This window comes from Pseudorasbora parva, chromosome 1, assembly GCF_024679245.1.
Source record: "Pseudorasbora parva isolate DD20220531a chromosome 1, ASM2467924v1, whole genome shotgun sequence".
Lineage (NCBI taxonomy): Eukaryota > Metazoa > Chordata > Actinopteri > Cypriniformes > Gobionidae > Pseudorasbora > Pseudorasbora parva.
Window position 1 is genome coordinate 35,575,631 of NC_090172.1, and position 23,934 is coordinate 35,599,564.

At 39.4% G+C, this 23,934-nt stretch overlaps 1 protein-coding gene across 4 annotated transcripts in view; it reads left to right on the top strand.

Annotated features, from left to right (window-relative positions):
• Positions 1–23,934, top strand: part of ptprja (protein tyrosine phosphatase receptor type Ja) — a 38,502-nt gene that overhangs the window by 877 nt on the left and 13,691 nt on the right. For 2 of the 4 annotated variants that reach the window (XM_067438993.1, XM_067438965.1), the window contains exons 2-8: positions 19,912–19,933; positions 20,387–20,584; positions 20,807–20,893; positions 21,457–21,705; positions 22,309–22,560; positions 22,677–22,952; positions 23,075–23,335. In XM_067438993.1, the coding sequence (XP_067295094.1) occupies positions 19,912–19,933; positions 20,387–20,584; positions 20,807–20,893; positions 21,457–21,705; positions 22,309–22,560; positions 22,677–22,952; positions 23,075–23,335 (1,345 nt within the window). The remainder of the gene's footprint in view (positions 1–19,911; positions 19,934–20,386; positions 20,585–20,806; positions 20,894–21,456; positions 21,706–22,308; positions 22,561–22,676; positions 22,953–23,074; positions 23,336–23,934) is intronic. The other 2 variants (XM_067438975.1, XM_067438985.1) reach the window with 2 other exon arrangements.

Consider the following 23,934-nt stretch of genomic DNA (forward strand, 5'->3'; position numbering starts at 1 on the left):
ATATCTATCTATCTGTTAAATGAAAATTACTTGCTTAAGCAGTTGTTTAATGCTTAATCGTGGTTTTAAATATGCGTGAAGTTTTTTCCATGATGTTCAGTTTAACCAGAAGTGCAACAATTATCTATGCAAATTCTTAGGATCATCTCAGTATGCGTTGGTGTGTCTGATAGAAATTGGCAAGCTGACAGCAGTCATTTCTGGGATAGTTTTTCTCTTGACAATGCTTTATGGATTAAATAGTTTTTTCTTATAATATTCAACCTCAAGGGGTTCTGACCCCTATTTCTTCTCTTATAATATTCAACCTTGCCCACGGGATTCTGACCCCTATTTCCCACCTTTATGATGCTGTGATAGCCTTTGACATGAAGTTTACTTCTGTTGTTTCAAAATACTTTTGTGTTGTCGTTTTATACCTGCTACTTCTGAAACCGAAGCAGTGCCTGGTTAAAATGTTACCAATAATCTTTTTAGCTGGTATAACTTGGGTGGAGACGTCATGGACAGTTTGGTCCAAACGTAGATAAGGCCTGTGGTTTTAAGGAATGGCACTGATTCACAAGAAACCAAAAAAATGATTCCACGGCCTGATATAGAGGAAATCTCTGTTCTCTCCTCGTGCACAAATGTGCGTGTCAAGACAGTACCTTTAATCCTTGATGTGCAGCAATTAACACCATCAGGAACAGGACAGTGTTTTGCATGAATGTCTCATGAAAATAATGCCCAGCCCATTTAGGAAAGAATAAACCGCTGTGGGCAGTAGAAGAGAAAAGGGGAAACTGTGACGTAGAGCTGCGGAACAGGGAAAGAAAATGGTGTAGATCCCCACCTCTTACCCCCACCGAACCCTTCTCATTTCTAATCACTGCATCCATCTTTTGTGATAATGTTATTATGGGTGGTGTTGCTATTTGAAGAAGAATCATTTTACTGCAGTACTTTACTGAGATTTTTTTTTCCCTTTCTTCATGCACTAGGCCATTTTAGCTGTATGGGTGAATAACTACAGTCCATGGATTAAAAATTCATACAAGTAGACTTATAAATTGCTGTATTCATCTATCCACCATTCATACTAGAGCCTCTTCTAGCACAAGGGTGAAGGCAAATATAGTTTGCTATATTCAATTATTCTTTAATTAAATTAAATGTTCTCACATAATTTTGTGTGCATTATTACAAATTATTTGTCATTTTAAAAAATTACACTGAAAAACATATTTGCAAACAGTTTAATAACCTCATCGGTTTTCCCACACAATTATGATTTTTCTTTTATTTAGTCAATATTTTTTTATGAATTACAAGACATTTTACTCTTTTCACTTTAAAATTCCCAGAGCAAACCAGCATTTTCCATGATATTATTTCAACCCGTCAGGTTGTGTCTGTCTGTCTGTCTTCTTCTTTTTTTTTTTTTTGGTCTAAAAGTATCAAAACATTAAAAGTACCGAAATGTACCTTGTTATCGCCATGTTTTTATGATTGTTACATAAATATGGTAATCATTCTGTGTCATTGAACATATCAGAGTATGGTCTGATACCATTGCAACTATGGCAACACAACATCTTTTTGTGAAATTTCAAGTTCTACAGTGTCATGTGACTGTCACAGTTGGACACATTTGGAATAATATGTTTACAATATGTTATTTATATATTTTTTTATCTGTACTAATATCATGCAAAGCACCTGTAATTTTTCTCTACCGGTGCTATAAGGGGGGCTGGACCAATATGTGGGGGTGCTAAGAAAATAATCTATATTTATGACGTCAGAGTTACTTCATAATATATATATATATATTTTAATAAAAGCAGCTAAGGTACACACTACATTCAACAGATGAATTATATTTAAATTATATTTAGCCAAATATATGTATATTCAACAAAATAGGTTTTTTTTGTATTTCGCTTAATACAAATGACAAGACGATGACAAAAACCTTTTACATACAGGTGAAAGACTTCAGCATATATTCAGGCCTATGCATTAGAACTTTGCATACTTTAAACTTAAAGGAAATATTAAACATACACCACATAACAATCTTAGTCAATAGCCTACGTTTACATGATGGACAACAAAACGTATTAAACTGATTAAGACAATACTCTGATTAAGAAACCACCATGTAAACAGTGATTTCTAATGACCTTAATAAGTTAATCCAGCTAAAGTCATAATTGAAGCAAGCAGAAATCGAATTAAGACGTGGAGTATTGCTATTTTAGTTGCATTATCGGAGTGCGTTACAGACATGTCTAGACCTTAATCACACTTATTAACGTTGTTGATACGATGATGAAGTGACTCCGCAGGATTTGGGACTTGCACAAACGAAATGCGCTGCTTTGAGATTCGATAATCACACATCATTTACACTCTACCGGTGTACTTATTAATGACCATTGCCATTAATGTGAGTGTACACAAATAAAAGTAGACAATTTATAGTTTATAATTATGTCTCACATACACATTTATCTGTATGGCCAAAAATTATTTCCACTGTCTTGAGGAAAAAATTTATCACAACACGCTGATGCCTTCTTCAGCTAGAGGGTTAAGAAAATGTATAGCCTATTTTGGTTAATGTTTATGCTTAAGTAGTAGCCTATATTATCATTTTTTTATTGCATTTTTGTTGAAACGTAAACACCATGAACAAGATCATAAGATGCGAAATATGTTGGGAGACATGAATCAGATTTTGACCACTTCATTAAGTTTAGTTTTGTAGAAAGCCTTTCTTTAATATGAATTTCGTTTTAGAAATTGTATCTTAATTTTAATCAATGTGTCATCGGCCAATTGTCTGTATTTAATAAATAAGAATCAAACCGACCAAGAACATCAATAATGCGTAACGAACTTGCCTGTTTCCATGGCCTTTGAGTAAGGCTAAAACTATAGGCTACGTCTTTCTGTTTTTAATACATTTCTTAAAATACATATCTTAATTACAGTAGGCCTATAAATAGTTATTATATTTGCGGCTTTAAAGCACACTGTAAAAAAAAAATTCAGGTCTCCAATTGAATTTTTTTAAGTGACTGATCACATCTAAATTTTTCAGTTAGCCAAACTAAATTTCTGTGAATTAAATTGCATCAACTCACAGAATTTCTATTTGGTCCAACTGAAAAAAATTGATGTGATCAGTCACTAGAACATTTTCAATTGGAGAACTTTTTTTCTTCTTCTTTTTTTTTTTTTTTTACAGTGCATTAGGCGATGCTATTTTGTAGAAAGTGGTATACATCACAGAGCTGGTGCAAACATATCCAACATTGATATGATCTAATTAGAAGCTTTCTCTTTAAAATGTCATATTTGTTGTGTGTTTTTTAAATAACCATCTGCATTCTGCAATATAATTTTACTGTTGTCTTTTGAATTTTTATTTTTGTTTTTTAAATAAACATTTTAACCAAATTACAGTTTTGCAATTACAGGCCTACAATATATTGCATTTCTTATTACTATAGCCATTCTTGTTATGTAGCTTGTTAGTAATTTTTGGTACTTTTTTAATAGCTTAATTAGTTAAAATTTAAGTTGCTTTTCCGAAACACTGATGCTCAGTGATTTAATGAAAAAGTAAATAAAACAGAAGCACTGGCCACAATTGTGCAATGTGCTTGAAAATGTACTTTCTAAAATTTGGAAATTCCATGCATTTCCCCAAGTTTGGAAATTAAATCGTCTGTCAGATAAAGCTAGGCTCTGTTAATTCGCAAAAATGCTTGCATCCAGTTAATAATGCCCTCTTGTAGAAGGATTCTGGCATATACCAGGGTGGAATAGATTATACTCACACACTCTCACACAGTTCTGTGTTCAGTGTAAATTCTGGTCCATTCATTCACAGTATTCAATGGTTTATTGTATGTCATGGCTCGTTAAAGTGCGTACAAACTTGAAATGTCAGGCATCATAAAATTGTACAACAATAATGTAACATTTATGCTAATTTGCAATTAAAGCTAGTAGACAAGGCAATGTACAATTAATTTACAACAATGATATTGTGTACAATTACTGTACATTAGACTAATATTACATGTATTTCAACTGTAAATAATCTCAGGCAGGTAAATTTTAGCTGCGTTCATGTAGATTTCTGTCTGTCTATATCTTACTTACTCTCATTTCCTCTGCCCTTTCTCTGACTGTCCTAAATGACACGCCTTGCATTTCATTTCTGTTTTACTAAATCTATTTTTAAACTATATATTTTTTTAAACTTTTAAAAAGGATTTTATACATGTACAAAAGATCAAATGTATCTCTCTCTCTCTCTCTCTCTCTCTCTCTCTCTTCGCACGCGCACACACACACACTCAGAGGTGTTGTTATGTGAGGTAGTCTTTCATCATGGCTTGGGAAAGATTGTAGGTTTATCTATTCTTTGACCAAATAGAGAAGTAACAGTAATATGCAAATATGGTGTCTGCCATCATGTATTTGCATATACTTTGTGGCCTAAAATCGGATATCTATAATGATGCAAATGTGGCATGGAATATAATCATAAACATTTCAGACAGTAAACAACAATGTTCTTTGTACATACCCTAGTACATGCAACCCTCTTTATTAACGCCACTACATTCAACAGACAGATATAATGATGAGCTCTCTGTGAAGAATTTTAAGATATCTGACCTTTTTTAGATGGGGACAATCATCCAACACAAAAGGATGTATTGCAAAAATGCTTTAAAATGAGGAAGTTTCAGGCTTTCGTTTTTAAAAGTGATGTCTTGCACATATTGGGCATCCTCAGAGAACAACTTTAGTTTGACTTAAGGAAATTTGCTGAAGCTTTCTGAACCCTTGAGCCTGCTTTCGGTACTTAACTTCCCCAGTCATGCAGCATTTACTTTGTTCACTTCGCACTTTTGAAAATGCACTTTAATATACTTAAGGTATCTTAAATTAGATCTAATTTGACCCAACCAAAATTTACCTCATGTACTGTTTACAATGCACTTTAAAAGTTGTACTAAAGTAATATTATTATTATTTTTAAACATGCCATGTTTTGTTTTACTGATACAGGACTAATGGGGCTACATAATGTGATTTTTATTGGTTGTCCAGCATGTATAATCAGACAACCGTGGGTCACTGTGTTGTCCACATTACAAGCTTAGACACTAACTGTGCATTTGACATGTCAACAAATATATTTTTAGTGGTAGTAGTAGTAGCTGCAGCAGAATATATATGACAGACTGTGTATTTTTTTGATCTGTGTATGTTTGTTAGTATAATTATATATATTATATTTTTTTCTAGTTTGCTTTTATATGGTGATATCTGGACAAGTGCATTATATGCTATTAGTGGAATTGAAGTGACATCCTGGGTAAGGCCTCTTTCCTGCGGCCTGTGGAAAGGCCGATATGTAAGGCTGTAGATAAGAAGAAGAGTCCATAGAAACCAAGTGTATGAGTAAGATTTCCAAATGGAACTCAAAGGCCATTTCCAATTCCAGAATTTAGGTCCTTTTCATTATCAATCAATCAATCAATCAACTTTTTATATAGTGCTTTTACAATGACGATTGCTTCAAAGCAGCTTCACAGTGTCTAAACAGGACAATATTGCAACAATTTTATTTTGCTGTACAGTTATTCTGGAGAAAACAGTGATGTTATCAGCTTAATTTAATTTATCATATAGCGAAAATGTTGGCAGATCAGTATTATTCATTAGTGTACAGCTGTAAGCTGCAGGTACTTGGTAATATATTAGGTATATATACACACCTAATACGTTACCAAGAAGCCGCAGCTTACAGCTGTACACTAATGAAAAGTTTATGACCTAAACTCTGGAATTGGAAATGGCCTTTTGGTGCACTAAAACATTTTTTACAAAAATATCTTTTTTTTTAAATTGGTATTAATGATTTATTTAGTAATGACTTTCCAAAGACACTCAGCATTAGTGAACCCTGAATATTATAGAAGTTTACCCAGCTATATTGACGACTTCCACTTCTGAGAACCCAGGAAATGTTATAAGGGTCTGTTCAGGCGTAAGCTGATTTAGTCCCAACAGCTACTTAGAAAATAGTTTCAAATAAGTTTTTAATTCTTATTTTTAACTTTAATTTTATATAATAAGTTCCTGAATCTTAATAATATATTATTAATATCTTAATACATTTCTTTTTTGCCTTATATTGCCATTACTTGTAGATGATGTTGACACGAAATCAATAATACAGCATGTCTTTTACCAGGAAATAATCAAATCTGAAAAAAAGTCTTGATAAGGTGCTTGCTGACTCTTTCAGCAGTGTTTGAAGTAGAAAAAGTTTAGTTTACCAAAAATAGGGATATCATTAATTTACTAGTCAGACTATATATGCCCTGGCCCCATCCCAATTGGCACTTCATTTGTGCGTGTCCGTAAAGTTTTGTGCACGGTGTTCCATTTCTATGATCGGTCATTTCCAATGATCATCAATATAACAATATAATCGTTGTTCCTATTCGTGTAACAAAACTTGGTATGAAAATTTGGATTTTATGTCTATGTACAGGTCATAATGGCTTTTTAATGTTACATGACTTTTAGATACTTTTTTAAAAATTATTTAATTGAGGTGTTATCATATTATCAACAGAAATCTGTAGGTGCGGCATCAACATTCACATCCCAACATTCAAATGATGCATTGAATAACTCTGAAAGAGGATTTAGCATTCAAATGATCATGTAGTTGAAATTTCTGATTTGAAGTGGCAGTGTCTAGTCCAGTGATGAGAGTTGAGTCAGGTTTTCCTTTGTATCTGTTTTCCAGGGAATCTTGTTTAAATTTGGGAATGCTTTATTGTCAATGTGTCGATTGGAATTAATTAGTTAATACTTAATGTGACTAAAACCACATATGCTCTTTTTTATCATAGTGTGAACTCAGATGAGGTCTGTTGTGTGTTACTCATGATGGTTAAAAAGTTTGTAAACAAACAAATGAGTGCATTTTGATTTAAAAAAAAGGTTGTCGACTGTTTAACCACTTCAGCTCTGCAGCACATTTTGCATTTTTTTGAGAATTAGGAATATCTGAATTTAAAAGAGCGCCCTACCCACATACATTGGAGTAAATTGATAAAAATATTCTCATTTTACAGAAAAAACTCGAAATGTTAACACAGTGGTGGAATATTGCATATATTCTATTGTATCTATTCACAATTTTATGATAAACATATATAAAAAAAATACATATTTTGATTTATTTTTTAAATAATTTATTTAAAAATCTATATTTTTTTAAAATCTTTTTGGTATCCAAGCTTTTTGGAAGTTTCCGTTGATTCTATAAATTAGCACTAAACAGGGGAAAAAATAATTTTCTTCATATCTCCTTGCAAATAAAAGTTATTGTGTATAAAAGTTATAAACCGAAAAGAAGGCTCCGCCTCTTCAACTTTGTAAAGGGAGATCTCGGGCTCTGATTGGTCTAGAATCATGATCCACATGTCTATAAAGAGCTGAGATTCTCAGCTTTACTGTCGCATGATGCAATATGTGATGACATCATCAAAACAATAATAATAGCAATAATAAGAGTATTTGTCTGCAGCCCCGTCCACACGGAGACGCGTTTAGCTGTATACGTATACATTTTGTACCGTATCAGCGTTTCGTCCACACGGATCCGGCATTTTAGAAGCATGCATCCGATATTTTTCGAAACCCGGTCCCAAAGCGGATAAATCTGAAAACGATCATCTTCCGTTTTCGTGTGTACAGCGAATCCGTATATTTTCTGAAACGTCGATGTCATCACACTACGTCCAGCATGGTGAAAGAGGTAAGGGATACAACTACGGGCACTGGGCATGCGCACATCAATATTGCGTCATTTAATTAACCAACCCATTATGTTGGGGTGGGTGTTAATAAAACACATCTGTTTAGTAGCAAATGTATTTATTGTTATTTTATTGTGAGATTTTGCCTCACCTCCGACCACTGCTATACCCCTGCTAGCCACAACTCTTCTTCTCCGTTTTTAGTGTATTTCTGTGGCAGAATTACAGCGCCACACATTGGCCTGGCATGCAAACTACATCGTTTTTAGTCAGTTTTTGTTATCTCGTGTGGAGTGTGGACGCAGATATTTCTTGAAACGAGGGGGAAAAAAAGATCGGATTGGGAAAGCGCTGGCTTCGTGTGGACAGGGCCTGCATCACATGTTTTGATCTGGACATCGGTAACATATTACATACTTGCTCACAGACATGTAAAAATAGTCTCATTTTGAAGCAAACAACCTAGGGAACAAGCTGATATAGCTTTTGAGGCTAGTAGCTTTACAACGAGTTTGTGATCCGAACAGGAATATGACTCATGTATTTGCTTGTTCAAAGGAGTCATTTCCATCTTTGTGATTCTTTTGATAATAAATTTACTGTAAATTATTGGATCAGTGAAAATTATTGGATTGGATTATTGGATCTGCTCAGTGATATTCCTGAGGCGGATAGCTTTCATTTGATATATGATTTGTCTATTTTAGGTGTGTTAAAATATGATAAAAATATGAAATTTTATATTATTTGCATGGTTTTCTCAAGGGGGGGTCGAATTCAGACCATATTATTTTCTTCTATGTAATATAAATGCAGAAGTTATTGGGTTATTAAGGAAGCTGATGTTCTAATCTTTCAAATGATTCCATATATGTCTAGTTTTGTGGTGCACGAGTTATAGATTTTTTAAAAAGATTATGATGATGCAAGAGGGGGTGCAGAGCTGAAGTGGTTAAAAAAAAGGTGCATATAGTTGAAATCTGTTTTATCTGTTGTTTTTATTCATACTTATATATTTTTTTATTAAGATTTTTGTTAGTTTCTACAATAAATCTAACCAAGTAGAAAACTATTATTGTTACCAATATGGAAGTTGTGGCCAGGCAGAAAAAAAGAGATCTTATTTCCTTTACAAATCTGACAAAAAGGATGTCCTCGATAAGCAAACCAATTATAGCCGGGCAGTAGGTGTCAGTTTCATAACAGACCAATGAAAATATTGCTCAGGAGAACTGAGATGGGGAAGTACGCAGAATAAAGAAATTTAAGTGCCTGGCATTAACTGCTTCTACATCTACAGTGAGGAAAATAAGTATTTTGAACACCCAGCTATTTTGCAAGTTCTCCCACTTGGAAATAATGGAGGGGTCTGAAATTGTCATTGTAGGTGCATGTCCACTGTGAGGGGCATAATCTAAAAAAACAATCCAGAAATCACAATATATGATTTTTTTAAAGGTGCCCTAGGATGAAAAATTGAATGGGGGGGGGGGGGGGGGTGCTCGTGCACTCTCAGTTTCAGTCAATCTCATGTCAATCTTGAGTACCTATAGAGTAGTATTGCATCCTTCATATCTCCGAAATGTCTTTAGTTTTATTATATTTATAAAAGAAATATGAGCTGTACCGAATTTTTCCGGAAAAAACAGAGTGCCTGGAGGCGTATCGTGTGGGCGGAGCTAAAGAATGACGAGCGCAAAGCGGTGACGTCCTCAAGCGTGGAGAAACCCATGGCTATCTCAGCTAATAGATATATGATCCCGAATCATTCGGAGGCTGAATTAAATTGAACAGGAGAAACAGCAACAGCAGGACGTCCGTCTCTGTGGTATGTACTGTATTTAGTGGTCTGTCAACATTTGTGTGTCTTTACTCGCAGTTTATGAGGACATGATTTGGTTTATGGGGCCATCCTTAAAAATATTTTGGTTTGCAGTAACAGTACAATTTTTTTTAAAAAGGGTCGGTAGGTAGGTCAAATTTTTTTTCTTTCAAATTTTAATGTAAAAAAAAAAAAAGTACATTTTTGGTGATGGTGATTACGTAGGTATGAATTTAAACTGACTGGGTCTTCAAGCCGTGCTTTCGGGCGCATAGGATAATTGCAGGCTATATAGACCACAAACAAATTGAAATATTTGTCAAAAACATGTTTATTGCATAAATTTCAGGTACATTCATTAAGAAAAGGTTCCAACCACTGCTAGCTGTCATTGACTCATAGCTGTCAACCCTCCCTTTTTTTCTGGGTTTCTCAGGTATTTTAGCTCTTTTCCCGCTGTCTTCCCTTTTTAGTATTTCCCAGTGATATGTATTGTATATGATATGTATATGTATTCGTATTTTTACGCTCGATTGTGTTAACTCAGAACACGCAACTATCTGTGTCTCTGAAGTGGCTTGCACTTGTTGCTAAACCAACGCATCTGGTGATATAGACTAGTGTATAATATTAAAAAGATTTTTTTTTAATGAATTCAATTAATTAAGCAGCTATAACCTACTCTTTACTGGTAAATATTGCAGTAAACAAACATCACAGACAATGGCAGAGCATTTTTTTTAGACGTTATTTTATTTTTGTAATATTATGTATTGTCTGTTTTTTTGGAGAGACACTGCCCCTCTTTCCTCCTTCTTGACAGCCTACATTTAGAATAATAGCTTTGATTAACATTATTGATGGAAAAGGTTTAAAAATTGTGATTGTTTGGATTGTTTTTCTTGCCGTCGAGCCACAGCCATTCACTAAATCAGTGTTTCCCAACCTTTTTTCAGTCATGGTACCCATTGAAAATTTTCTAATTTTGTGACACCCCCATACATATGTTACACTAGGGGTGTAATTGCTCACGGCTTGGTTTGTATCACGGTTTCAGGTTCACGGTTTCAGAACGGTTTGGTATTTGGTGGTGGTGGCTGAGGAGATTCCCCAGTTCTATATGTAAAGCGCTTTGGGTGTCTAGAAAAGCACTATAAAAATGTAATTAATTATTGTTATTTGCCATGCTCAGGGAAAGAAAGAACTACTGTCAAATAAAAATAAAGAAAATAAGAACAAAAAACTTAAATACAAGCAGCAGCACAAATAAATACTTTTGAGCAAAGATACTAATAAAATAAACAATGCTTTTCAGATTTTTTCAGGTAGGTCTAACATTAGTTTTTAGGTAGAGAAATTGAATAAATGAATCAAGTGTAAAATAACTGCACATCTAACTGTTTAAATTAAAGATCCATCCTTTTTAAAATTACAAAAGCTATTCAATCAAGAGTAGTGAGTGATGTCCTTATCTTTTGTTTGACAGACAGCAGAAGGCTACTGCCCCTTTAAGACCTAATACAGGGATATGCTCGTCTTTCTCAACTGTATACAGTTCACTTAAGGCATCAGACTATGTCTGCTTGGATACTCATCAAGATCGACATGTTGATATACTTTTTCTGTGAGTTTGTCCGTTGAAGTGCAAGACTTGAAGAACTCAATATTTGCGCGCTGTGAGACGTGCGCACGCTTTTGTACGAGCGCAGAGAGACAGCTTCTCACACTGCAGAGTTCTCATTCGCATCTTCTGGCGAATATACTGGGTGATGACGGCGAAATGACAGTTTACAAAGATAGACCGTTTTGCCCACGTTTTTCTTTTATTATCGAACCATACATAAAGCATTAATTTTCAAGTTACAACCAGTGCCGCCGCTCCCACCAAGCGCTGCGGTCGAGCAAAACACACGCTACCCATAGCAACGCGTTATGACAACGATATTTCAGACTGACAGAGACAAGATAAACATGGCTCAACATGATGAATGTTGAGAGGGGCACTTTTGATTAATTTTCAAAAAGGGCAGGGGCTCAAACCCCCAAAGCCCTCCCCTCTGCAGTGCACTTGCCTGGTGTGTGTAATGTGTCCATGGTCCTCCTGTCTCCTGACTCCTGTCACAAAATGCGGCGAAATCTCCGACAGGGCTTTAATAGTCTAACGTTACAGTGAATGAGAGAATGAGCCGAAACGCACGCACGTGCAGGCCATAGACATCCGTTAACCTTAGTGTAAACATAGATGACGTCATGGGTTTTTCTATAAAATAAAGAACGTAGCCTTCGTTTGTATGTAGACCCAGGCAATTTATATATTTATAATACTTACTAAAATATATTTCATATTATTTTATTACTTTTGTATTAGTTGTTTGAAGAGTAAAAAAAGAAATTGGTCGGTCTTAATGCAAATTTACAACCGGCAAGTCGGTCGGACTAAAAGGAAAAGATAATAATAATTTGAGTCTAATGTAATGTTATACATAGATGATCTCATTGGTTATACGTTATACAACAATGGAGTCCGTTAGTGCATTTGAATGACGAAGCACGCGATCGTGACGTTTACTGATGTTTACTCACGTGACAACAGGATAGACATTTGAAGCAGTTTTACTCACCGGCTGCTTCCAAAGCAGGACCGAACCTCGCTGGGACCGCTCTGTCAAATACACACTTCTTTGTTATGATTTGGTAAAGTCCTGACAGCAGTGAACGGTGGAGATCCACTTTGCGACGCGACTAAAGCGATGTTGTGAAGCTTCCCGTCATTTCTGCGTTCAAATCGGTTCAAATGCATCGCTGCCTTCCCGGAATGCTGTGCTGAAGCGTTGGAAGTCGCTCGACGTTAACCATAGGAATAAAATGGAGCGCGGCGCAACCATAGGGCGCGCCAGAAGTGTTCACGGATGACTGGATCTGCACCTTGAAAGAGTGTTTATGGGCATTTCCTCTCTCGTCGTAAGAGACCCTGAGACGGGCCACCCAGAGATGGAGGATCCTGCTCGACAGGAAGTGGCAGCAGCACCACTTCTTCCCCCCGGAGGAGGGCCGGGGGGCTTTCCTGTGACAATAACATCTGTCCCGCCACTGGCCACAGTGGTACCCAAGACTCCACAGAAGAGCAGTTTCCAAAATCTCTGGGTGCCTAGAGAGCGCGCCTGGCGGTGTGCAATGCTTCCATGCCATGCCGCCCTCAGGCGCCTCTTCAATTGCCAGCAGGGGGCACGCGGGACGCCCCAACGCGGCCTCCCCACTGTTCCGCGCCCCCTCAGCGGAAGCAGGTAGGTGTTGCCACGCGCACGCAGACCCCACCATGGGCAGCCTCCGCGCCGTCCGGGTCAGGTCCCTGCATGCCGCCACGCTGCCCCGCTGCGGGTATGTCTGTGGTGCCGTTGGTCCCGCCGGTACAGTTGCTGGAGGCCTGGCTAGCGCTCCCGTCCCGCTGGCTCATCCGCACCATCAGACTCGGCTATGCGATTCAGTTCGCCCGGCGTCCCCCCAAGCTCAGGGGCGGTCTCTTCACCTCTGTGTTGAGGAAGCTCGCCCTGGTGCTTCAGGCGGGGATCGCAGTCCTACTAGCGAAGGACGCGACCAAAACGGTCCCTCCAGCCGATATGAAGACCGGCTTTTTCAGCCCGTACTTCATTGTACCCAAGAAAAGTGGCAGGTTACGACCGATCTTGGATCTGCGGTTCTTGAACTGGTCCCTTCTCAGGCTACCGGTCAGAATGTTAAAGCAGGAACACGTCCTCTGATGCATCCGTTCCCGAGATTGGCCTGCAGCGATCGACCTGAAGGGCACGCACTTTCATTTTTCGGTTCTTCTGCAACACAGACAGTTTCCACGCTCTGTGTTCGGCGAACGAGCATATTAGTGCGAGGTCCCACCCTTCGGGCTTTTGGTGCTCGAGCAACTCAGCCAGTTGGGGCTTCAAGTCAACTGGGAGAAGAGCAAACCCTGCCTGACGCAGAGGTTTCCTTTTCCCGGTATGGAGCTGGATTCGGTCACCCTGACAGGCGCTGACACACAGCTGGCCCCGGGGCCTACGCTAACATGCGTTTTCCCCAGTGAGCCTTCTTGCACAGACACTGTGCATGGTCAGGGAGGACGAGGAGCAGGTCCTGTTGACATGGTTCCGGGAACTAGTGCTCCTTGCGACAGCACCTCCTTTGCCCATTCTTCTGAGGAAGGACCTCCTGACTCAGAGACGGGGAACCCCTGGTCCCGGGACGGAGAAGGTTCTAGGTAGCCTGCCACAGGCTGTGGCAGACACCATCGCTTCCACTAGAGCTCCCTCTACGAGGCACCTCTATGCGTTGAAGTGGAACCTATTCGTCGACTGGTGCTCTTCTCATCGAGAAGACCCCCGAAGATGTTTGGTCAGGGCCGTGCTTTCCTTCCTACAAGATGGGTTGGAGAGAAGGCTGTCTCCCTCCACCCTCAAGGTGTATGTGGCTGCTATCGCTGTCCATCACGAACTAGTAGAAGGTAAGTCTTTAGGGAAGCACGACCTGATCGTCAGGTTCCTGAGGGGCGCGAGGAGATTAAATCCGCCTCGCCCCCCCCTCTATACCCTCTTGGGACCTTTCTCTGGTGCTTAGTGCAATTCAGAGACCTCCCTTTGAGCCTTTGCAGTCAGTGGAGTTAAAAATTCTGTCTCTGAAGACAGTAATCCTGACTGCATTGGCCTCTATCAAGAGTAGGGTTGGGCATCGAGAACCGGTTCTAACTTGGAACCGTTTAAAAAATAACGATTCCATTGGAATCGTTTAGAAAATTTATTTTCGGTTCCAATCTTCGGTTCCAAGCGCGCAAGTTTTGGTTTCCATGGCCACCTGATTTCCGGTGCTTGCGCGCCCGCTTGTTCTTATAGTCATGGAAGCCCGGTAAGCGGCTCTGAAGTGTGAATTTATTTAACTTTTAAAAGCCTGGGTCGAAACAGTGCAACTAGTGTTGTCAAAAATATCGATACTGAAATATCTGAAAAGATACGATAGCCTGCTCAGCCTACACAATCGATCCCAGCTGCTGTCCTCTCCTCTCCTCTCCTCTCCTCTCTGACCGACAGCGAGTTGACACGCAGCCGCATATTCTCACTCAGCCGGTTAACCTCTGAACACGACAGACGCGCGTTCTGCTGGACGTTTCCTTACGACAGCGTGTTAGTGTTAGTGTGTGTGATCGGTCTGAATTTCGCGCGGGATTGCACATAATTCTACGAATCCCCGCAGATTTCAAGCTCACATCTGAAGCGCACGCACACACATAGCCTACCGTAATAAAGCCGCCCCTGACATACAAGTGCAAATATTCGCTTCTTTTTACAGCTTATTATTGGTCAAATACACTCAAACAAATTCTCAGTGCACATTGTGAACAGTATGTAAACACAGTCTTAAACAATTCAGGAAGAAATGAAGAATGAATAACAGGAACAGTGTTCAGGATCAATGAGTGAGGCAGTTCTTAAAGGGACAGCAGTCATTCAAAGTCAAACTACAAAAAGACAAACGATCACACTGCTCTTGACTGATCAACGCGTGTAACTTTAATGGTTTTATATGAAACTATTTAATTTTTTGCAAAAACATTATCCAATGTTATTTTAAATTTATTTAGCCACTTTGCGTTTTTTTATTCAGTTTCTTACCTGAATGTTAGACCTACCTGAAAAAATAAAGCAGTCTATTTCATTTATATCTTTTATTCTATTGTATTTATTTGTGCTATTTTTTGTAATATGTATCTTTGTTTATTCAATTTACCGTTCAAAATCAAGCTTACTTGTGCTGTGTGTAAACTATTGCAACACAATTACCCCGTTGTAAAAAATACATTGAGTTAACAAATATTTGTGAGATAATTTTAATAGTAATTGATCAATGTTTATATATGAGAAAAAGCTTAAAAGCTTTATCATATAAAGTGATCTCTTCAGAAGAAATGTTTGATTGCCTAGACTTTCAAAAGACAGACAAAAAAAAAAATTATATAAAAAATATCTAATTGACAGTATATGCAGCGTTTTTCCCCCGTTGTATTGAAAATAGCATTGAATATCCATGTGACATGTTTTGACTCCACCCCTCAAAGAATCGGAATCGAGAATCGAAAAGAACCGGAATCGAAAGTAAGAATCGGAATCGGAATCAGAATCGTTCAAATCAAAACGATGCCCAACCCTAATCAAGAGGGTAGGGGACCTGCAGGCATTTTCGGTCGACAAATCGTGCCTGGAATTTGGGCCAGACTACTCTCACATAGTCCTGAGACCCCGGCCCGGATATGTGCCCAAGGTTCCCACCACTCCCTTCTGGGACCAGGTGGTGAACCTGCAAGTGCTGCCTTCGGAGGAGGCAGACCCAGCCCTAGCTTTTCTCTGTCCTGTCCGAGCTCTTCGGACGTATGTGGACAGAACGCAAAGCTTTAGGACCTCAGTGCAGCTCTTCGTCTGTTATGGAGGACAGCAGAAGGGAAAGGCTGTCTCCAAGCAGAGGATGGCCCACTGGATAGTGGATGCCACCCTCTTGGCGTATGAGTCCCAAGACGTGCCCTGCCCGCTCGGGATTAGAGCCCACTCCACCAGGGGTGTAGCCTCTTCCTGGGCGCTGGCTCGTGGCGCCTCACTGACAGATATTTGTAGAGCTGCGGGCTGGGCGACACCCAACACGTTCGCTAGATTTTATAGCACTACGTGTAGAACCGGTATCTTCCCGTGTACTCACTCCTCGGAGTCGGTAGCACCGAAGTGCCCGTTCTAGTGTCGGCTTGCTGCGCCACTCCCTTTCTCATGGAACGGATATGTGCGCTTATATGCTCCAGTCGAGTTTCCCAGCATGGCGAACCCTGTTGAGTCCTCCGCAACCCACGGCAGTCGGAGCATCTGACGCCAGGTCTAACACTTGTATGCAGTGTGGAACTTGTGTTAGGCTGGGTTCCATATGTAGTGACCCCCACGGTGGTCCCATATGTATTCTCCACGGTACGGCTCCCTATGGCGAGCGCGTGTCTTTCCCTTGGCAGGATTCCATAGGGATCCCCATTCGTTGGTCTAAGTCCGACGTACGTCGAACGTGACCGTCTGAAAGGGAACGTCTCGGTTACGCATGTAACCCTCGTTCCCTGAAGGAGGGAATGGAGACGTACGTGACGTCCCGTCGCCACGGTGGCTGTACCATCACTGCAGTTCGAGCCTCGGTTCGGCTCCTCAGTGGAAAACAATGGTGCGTGGTGATCGCTTCCACTTTATACCCGCGCAGCGGGGCGGGGTGCGATATGCAAAGCACGCACGCCAATGTTCAGTGGCCCATTTTCTAAATCTCGAAGCTGATAGGGGCTCCCAGAAGTGATCCCCATTCGTCGGTCTAAGTCCGACGTACGTCTCTGTTCCCTCCTTCAGGGAACGAGGGTTACATACGTAACCGAGACGTTTTCATGAGCTGTATGCCAAAATCATCAGTATTAAAACAATAAAAGACCTGAAATATTTCAGTTGGTGTGCAATTAATCTTAAATATATGAAAGTTTAATTTTTATCATTACATTATGGAAAATAATGAACTCTATCACAATATGCTAATTTTTTGAGAAGGACCATCCGTCCCAAGTCCGCCCCCCAAGACTTTTTATGATGTTTTGATTATGTATGGGTGTCAGGGGCCGCCCATAGAGGGGGGATTTGGTGTTGCAAAACATGTTTCCTAAAAACATGAAACATGCAAAACATGTTTCATGTTTTTAGGTTTTCATGTTCACTGTTATGTTGTCATGCACTTCCTGGTTTTGTCATGTGGTCTATTGTCATGTGATTCCATGCCCTCGCCCATGTGTTCCTGCCTCGTGCTTGTGTGTCTTGTTTTCATTGGTTTATGGGTTAATCATTGTTCACAGGTGTCCCTCGTTTTTTATTAGCCCTTGTGTATTTAGCCCTCATGTTTGCTATAGTCTTGGTCAGTTATTGTATGTTGTACACTGCCTCTACTGCCATGGCCCCCTGAACAGCCTCTACCGCCATGTCCCTGTGAACTGCCATGGCCACCCATGCCTGAGGGTCTAGGTCCGACTACGCCAGAGGGTCCAAGTCTGTCCACGCCAGAGGGTCCGGGTCTGCCTACTCCTTAGGGTCCGGGTCCGGGTCCGCCTACACCTGTGGGTCCGGGTCCGCCTACGCTTGATGGTCTACCTATGCCTGAGGGTCCGGGTCCGCCCACGCCACAGGGTCCTGGTCCGCCCACGCCACAGGGTCCAGGTCCGCCCACGCCACAGGGTCCAGGTCCACCCACGCTCCCAGGCCCGTCTCAGCTATGCCAGGGTCCATGTCCGGTGCCTCGGCACGGGCCTGGCCCACCATCCCTCCCCCAAGTCTGCCCCCCAAGACTTTTTATGATGTTTTGATTATGTATGGGTGTCAGGGGCCGCCCATAGAGGGGGGATCTGTCACAGGGTGTTTTGGTGTTGGGTTCATGTTTCATGTTTTTAGGTTTTCATGTTCACTGTTATGTTGTCATGCACTTCCTGGTGTGATTCCATGCCCTCGCCCATGTGTTCCTGCCTCGTGCTTGTGTCTTGTTTTCATTGGTTTATGGGTTAATCATTGTTCACAGGTGTCCCTCGTTTTTTCATTAGCCCTTGTGTATTTAGCCCTCATGTTTGCTATAGTCTTGGTCAGTTATTGTATGTTGTAACCATAGACCGTAAAAAAATATGGACGACTCGACATCATCCGTTTCCGCTTGCCATATTTGAAGCTTTCAGGCGGGGGTGCACGGCGCTGACATCTTGGGACCGAGTCTGCGCAGTAGCGATTTCGGGACCGGAGTTGCGCAGTAGAGCGCAGGAAGTAGAGCAGGAAGTACAGCTGCGATATCAAAGGCCCGCCCACACTCTCGCAGATGCAGAACAATTAATTATGTTGGTGTGAAATAAACAGTTATGGAAATGTAGAATTTAAAGCTAAAGCTCCAATCTGCTCCCAAAAATTTCGAAAAAAGTCCGTTAGTGCCTCAGTGACAACTTCACTCAGAGAAGCCATCAGTCTCAGCTGTCAATCATGACGTCACACCTCCCGTTTTTATAGCATCAAATAACTAACTCAAACTAAACTTATTTTTAAAACGAACACCTGAAATGAAATCATCGTGATGATAATTGCCTTTAGTGATATAAACTAACTTTGGGGAAAAAAATTTGAAGTGTAATTTTATTATTTAGTTTGCCTCGCGTCCATTAGAAAACTCAGAGGGGCGGCTATACTGGGACCGGTCACCGGGTGGCGATCGAGGCGCGAAAGCTTCAGTAAATGAAAGGGAGACTGCAGGCTTGGTTGTAACCCGCTGTCGGTGAGTGTTTTGTCTAGTCAAGTTTATGTCACGTTAAGTCAAGTTTAAGTCAAGTCAAGTCAAGTCAAGTCAAGTCAAGTCAAGCCAAGCCTTTGTTTTATGTTTATGATTCTGATTAAATAAAAAGACTGCACTTGGGACTGCACTTCTGGTGTGGCCTAGCCAGTCTCCAGATCTAAACCCAATAGAGAATCTTTAGCTCAAACTTCGTGTTTCTCAGTGACAGGCCAGAAACTTGAATGATCTACAGAAGATCTGTGTGGAGGAGTGGGTCAAAATCCCTCCTGCAGTGTGTGCAAACCTGGTGAAAAACTACAGGAAACGTTTGACCAATCAAACGTTTTGGTCAAAATTGCAAACAAATACTGTACCAAATATTAACATTGATTTTCTCAGGTGTTCAAATACTTTATTGCAGCTGTATCATACAAATAAATAGTTAAAAAATCATACATTATGATTTCTGGAATTTGTTTTTAGATTATGTCTCTCGCAGTGGACATGCACTTATGATGACAATTTCAGGTTATCAGGAACAAAATCTGTCAGTTGTGTACATTTTTGCTTAGTAATGTGTAAATATAGCTTATATATGTGTTTAAGTTCTCAGGCCTTCTTGAGCTTTTCAAACAGTATTGTCTCAGGATGTGTGTTAATAGACTTTCTACTGCGTAGTTAACTTCAGGGTTTTTTTGGCAACATTTTACTAATTTGTGCGTACTTGCTCTTTTTTCCATAATTGATCCCATCTGAGATCACTGTGGTACATATAATAGATCTGTATCTGAAATAGGTTTTTTTTGTGTGTTTTTTTTGTAGTATTTTGAAACTTTCTAAAGCATGCAACAGAAAAGTAATACATTTGACAAGTTACAATGTTGTTTTCTTCCCCAGATCCATCATGTTTGCTCTGACTGTAAGTATAATAATCTCTAAAGTCCCTTTCTTTTTTCTTTTAAACATTTTTATTGATGTTTTTTCAAGAAAAAGTTAATCGAAGGAAAAATAATATGCATTTTGTGGCAAGTATAGAGTCGCGTGAAGTCATGGATTGTTGTTTACATTCCATTCCATTTGTTCCAGTATTTTCGAAATAGATCCTCTATAGGGGATGTCCTGCTTATACCAATGCCTAGTAATACTCTTAACAAGATAATATACATCTCTCCTTAACTCTGTGTGTTAATGTTTCCAAACTGCTATGTTGTGTTTATTTCCTTTCTAATAAGGAGGTATTTTGCTATAATTTTGCTGCCTGGATAACGAATATTTACCAATAGTTTTAAGCTTAAACCACTGAATCTGTTTTGCAACATCAAATACTGTGGGGCTTTTACCAACTGTACACTGGTTTTGTGTCTTTATTTAGGTTCACTGTGCCAATATAAGATAACCCGCACAGCATTTGACATCACTATGTTTGTAGGAGATGGCTCTTTGTGCAGTGTGCAGAACGCCAGCGTTACAAACACTCCAACAAGCATCATAGTGACTGGACTGCAGCCTGGAAGCACATATTTCTTAAAAATCAACTGTTCAGATTTGTGCTGTGGAAACTTCTCTACCAGTAAGTCTTTAAAACTTCTAAAAATCATTTGATCAGATGTAAATGTTTTCAGTGATTTTAAGTGGTTTTGAGCAATGAGGTCACTGTTGTTCAGAAAGGAGCATTATTAGAAAATATTTATTTCTGACTTTTTCACTCATTCATATTCACCATATCACCATTTTCACTTTTCTCATTCTTTCATTCACTCACACTCTCAATATTTCTCTACTTGCATAACAGATATTACCCCCACACAGCTCAACTCCACATCAGTCTATCTGAACTGGACAGGCCAGATTTCATTGACCAATCAGTCTTTTACTCTGCGTAAGTTACACTCCCAATCAATCAATAAAAAAAACATATGTATCAATGACATTAATATTAAAATAGATGAATAGATATAACACTAAACTTTAAACGTTTATTATAAGTTAAATAACATGAATGATAAAAGGAAATTCTGTCATTATGTACTCATCTTCTCGCTCTTTAAGCAGTCTGTCAAGTTCTAGAGTGCACCATATTACTCAGGGCTGTATATTTTAAGTCTATGATGGCTTCATAGTTGCATTGTTGCAGGTCTCACATCTTATTTGTGAATATGCATATACAAATTTTGTGCATGAAGACAGTTACGACACAACTGATGCCAAATTTATATTTATTTATGTGACATCCATGGCATTAAATTTGAGAGTTTTTCCTTTTTAAAGCTTGACAGCCTTTAGTCCCATCCACTTTCACTGAACGGCGAAAAGCAGGACGAATGGCCTGCCAAACATCTGTTTAATCATAAGAGTAAATAATGACAGAATGTTATTTTTTGGGTGTCCTTGTTGACATTCTTGCACTCACACATGCCCATGTCCACTCTCTTGCACTGACAGGCCCTGAGCCTGTTAGTAACCTGTCTGTGTGCTCCATCACTGTGAGCTCAGTGAACCTGAGCTGGATACTTCCAAATGGCATTAGCCTGTATTATAGAGTAGCGTGGGGTGTAAACCTGCTCACTACTAATCAAACCTCCATGCAAATCTCACATCTTTTACCTGGCACCAAATACAGCTTCAAAGTCACCTCAGTGGCCACTGATAACAACACTGAGGGCCGTTTTGTTGAAATATCCCAAAACACAAGTAAGTACTGTAGGCAAAAGAGAATAGGGGGTTTAAATGTGAATTCTAATGTGAATCTATTGTAATGTGGAGTAAATCGATTCAAGGTTTGTGTGTAGATGCTAATGACTGTGGAATGTAATTCTACATTACTGTTTAAAAGTTTGGGGTCGGTAAATTTGTTTTAATGTTTTTTTGTAAGAAGTTTCTTATGTTCTTCCAGGCTCCGTTAATTTGATCAAAAATACAGTAAATATTGTGAAACATTAGAATTTGTATTGCCTGTTTTCTATTTGAATATGAATATGTTTAATACTCAGTCCACCAGTGCCACATGGTTCTAAATATGCTGTTTTGGTGGTCAAGAAATATTATTTATTTTCAGTGTTGAAAATGGTTGTGCTGCTTAATATTTTTCTGCACAACCGTGATATGTTTTTTCAGGATTCTTTGATGAATAGAAAGTTCAAAAGATCAGCATTTATTTGAAAAATCTGTCTTTTCTAATATTATAAATGACACTTTTGATCAATTTTGATCTACATTTCTTAAACTTACCACTGACCCCAAACTTTTGAACGGTAGTGCATGTATGTTAATGAAGGTCTGTTTACCCATATTCAGGTCCAGCACAAGTGGAGAATATCTCTGTGCTGAACTCCACTAACAGCAGTTTGACCGTGGTCTGGGCAGCCCCTCTTGGTCAAGTGGACTCATATGAGGTGTGCGTGTCTGGTGCTGAGACAAAGATCATCACCACCACCACCAACTATTCAGTAATAGGTAACCTCATGGCAGGACGTATTCACAACATTACTGTCACCTCTGTCAGTGGAGTCCTGAAGAACATCTCAAACATAGTGCAGATTGCCACTAGTGAGTCAGAAAAGCTTCTCCCTATTTTGTCACAAGAACATCAAACTAAATCTTAATGCATTAATTACATCTGCATGACCATCCATAGTGATTGTGTGTGTGATATTTCCCCTCAGAGCCTAACCCGCCTGAAGCTCTTTGCGTGAGCGGTCAGACTAATGCATCCATTTCTTTGCTGTGGTCGAAACCCTTATCGATGGATGGGTTGACTGTGTCCTATGAAGTGTCGTATAGATCCAATCAGTCAGGGGTCAACCTGACTTTGAATCAAACCGCCTCTTTAAACACAACGCTCACAAATTTAGTATCTGGCATTCAGTATGACATCACTGTGGTCACCATAGGAGTAAGAGATCTCAGGAGCTCATATGTAAATCTCATTGCATATACAGGTACTGTACAGCACACTGCATTTAACCAAGCTGTTGATAGTGTAAACTTAAAAATGATCCCCACAATTAAGTTTTCAGTATGTTTTACTGAGTGTTGTATAAGAATGTTTGTGTTTCCACAGTTCCTAATACAGTGCAAAATCTGGGGGTTTCTGCTGTCAGCACCAATTCAGTCAATCTGACGTGGCTTCCCCCTAATGGGAACTTAAGCCTGTTCTCCTTTAGTATTGGCATCACTTCACCTGTTCAGACTTTCAATACCACATCATACAATTATCTGATTACTCAATTGCAGCCTGGGACTCAGTATAGTTGCAGCATCAGAACACTCATAATAGCTGCCAACATATCTGGATCCGCACAGTTCATACAGTGTAATACCAGTAAGTCTAAATTCTACACATCGCTCACTAAACTGTAGATGTGTTAAATACTCTTGTGTAATAATGCTGTCTGTCCTAATGAGGTTTTCAGCCAAGTAATGGGAATTTTGCATTATGCATTAATGTTACCTACCTAATAGACTTAAAGGGTTAGTTCAACCAAAAAGAAGGAGCGCCGCTATCACATGAGTTCACGTCCAAGACCTACACGGAAGACTTGGCGGATAAAGTTATTTTTTAGATTTTTTTGTTCACAAAAACTATTCTCGTCGCTTCGTAAAATTATTGTACAGCCACTGTGGTGAGTGACTTGGTAACAAAGTTTTTAGTGCCTTTTATGGGTCTTGTGAGTGGAAATGTACTGATGGAGGCCTATCTGAAGCCTTTCTCAGCCATCAGCTTTCAACAAAAATATCTTAATTTGTGTTCTGAAGATGAACGAAGGTGTTACGGGTGTCCAACAACATGAGGGGGAGTAATTAATATAATAATTTTCATTTTTGGGTGAACTAACCCTTTAAGTCAAGGTAGACCCATAGTTTATAATTTGACAGGATTAAAATGAGGCTGTGAGGGATAGAAGTACTGTGTGTTCAAAG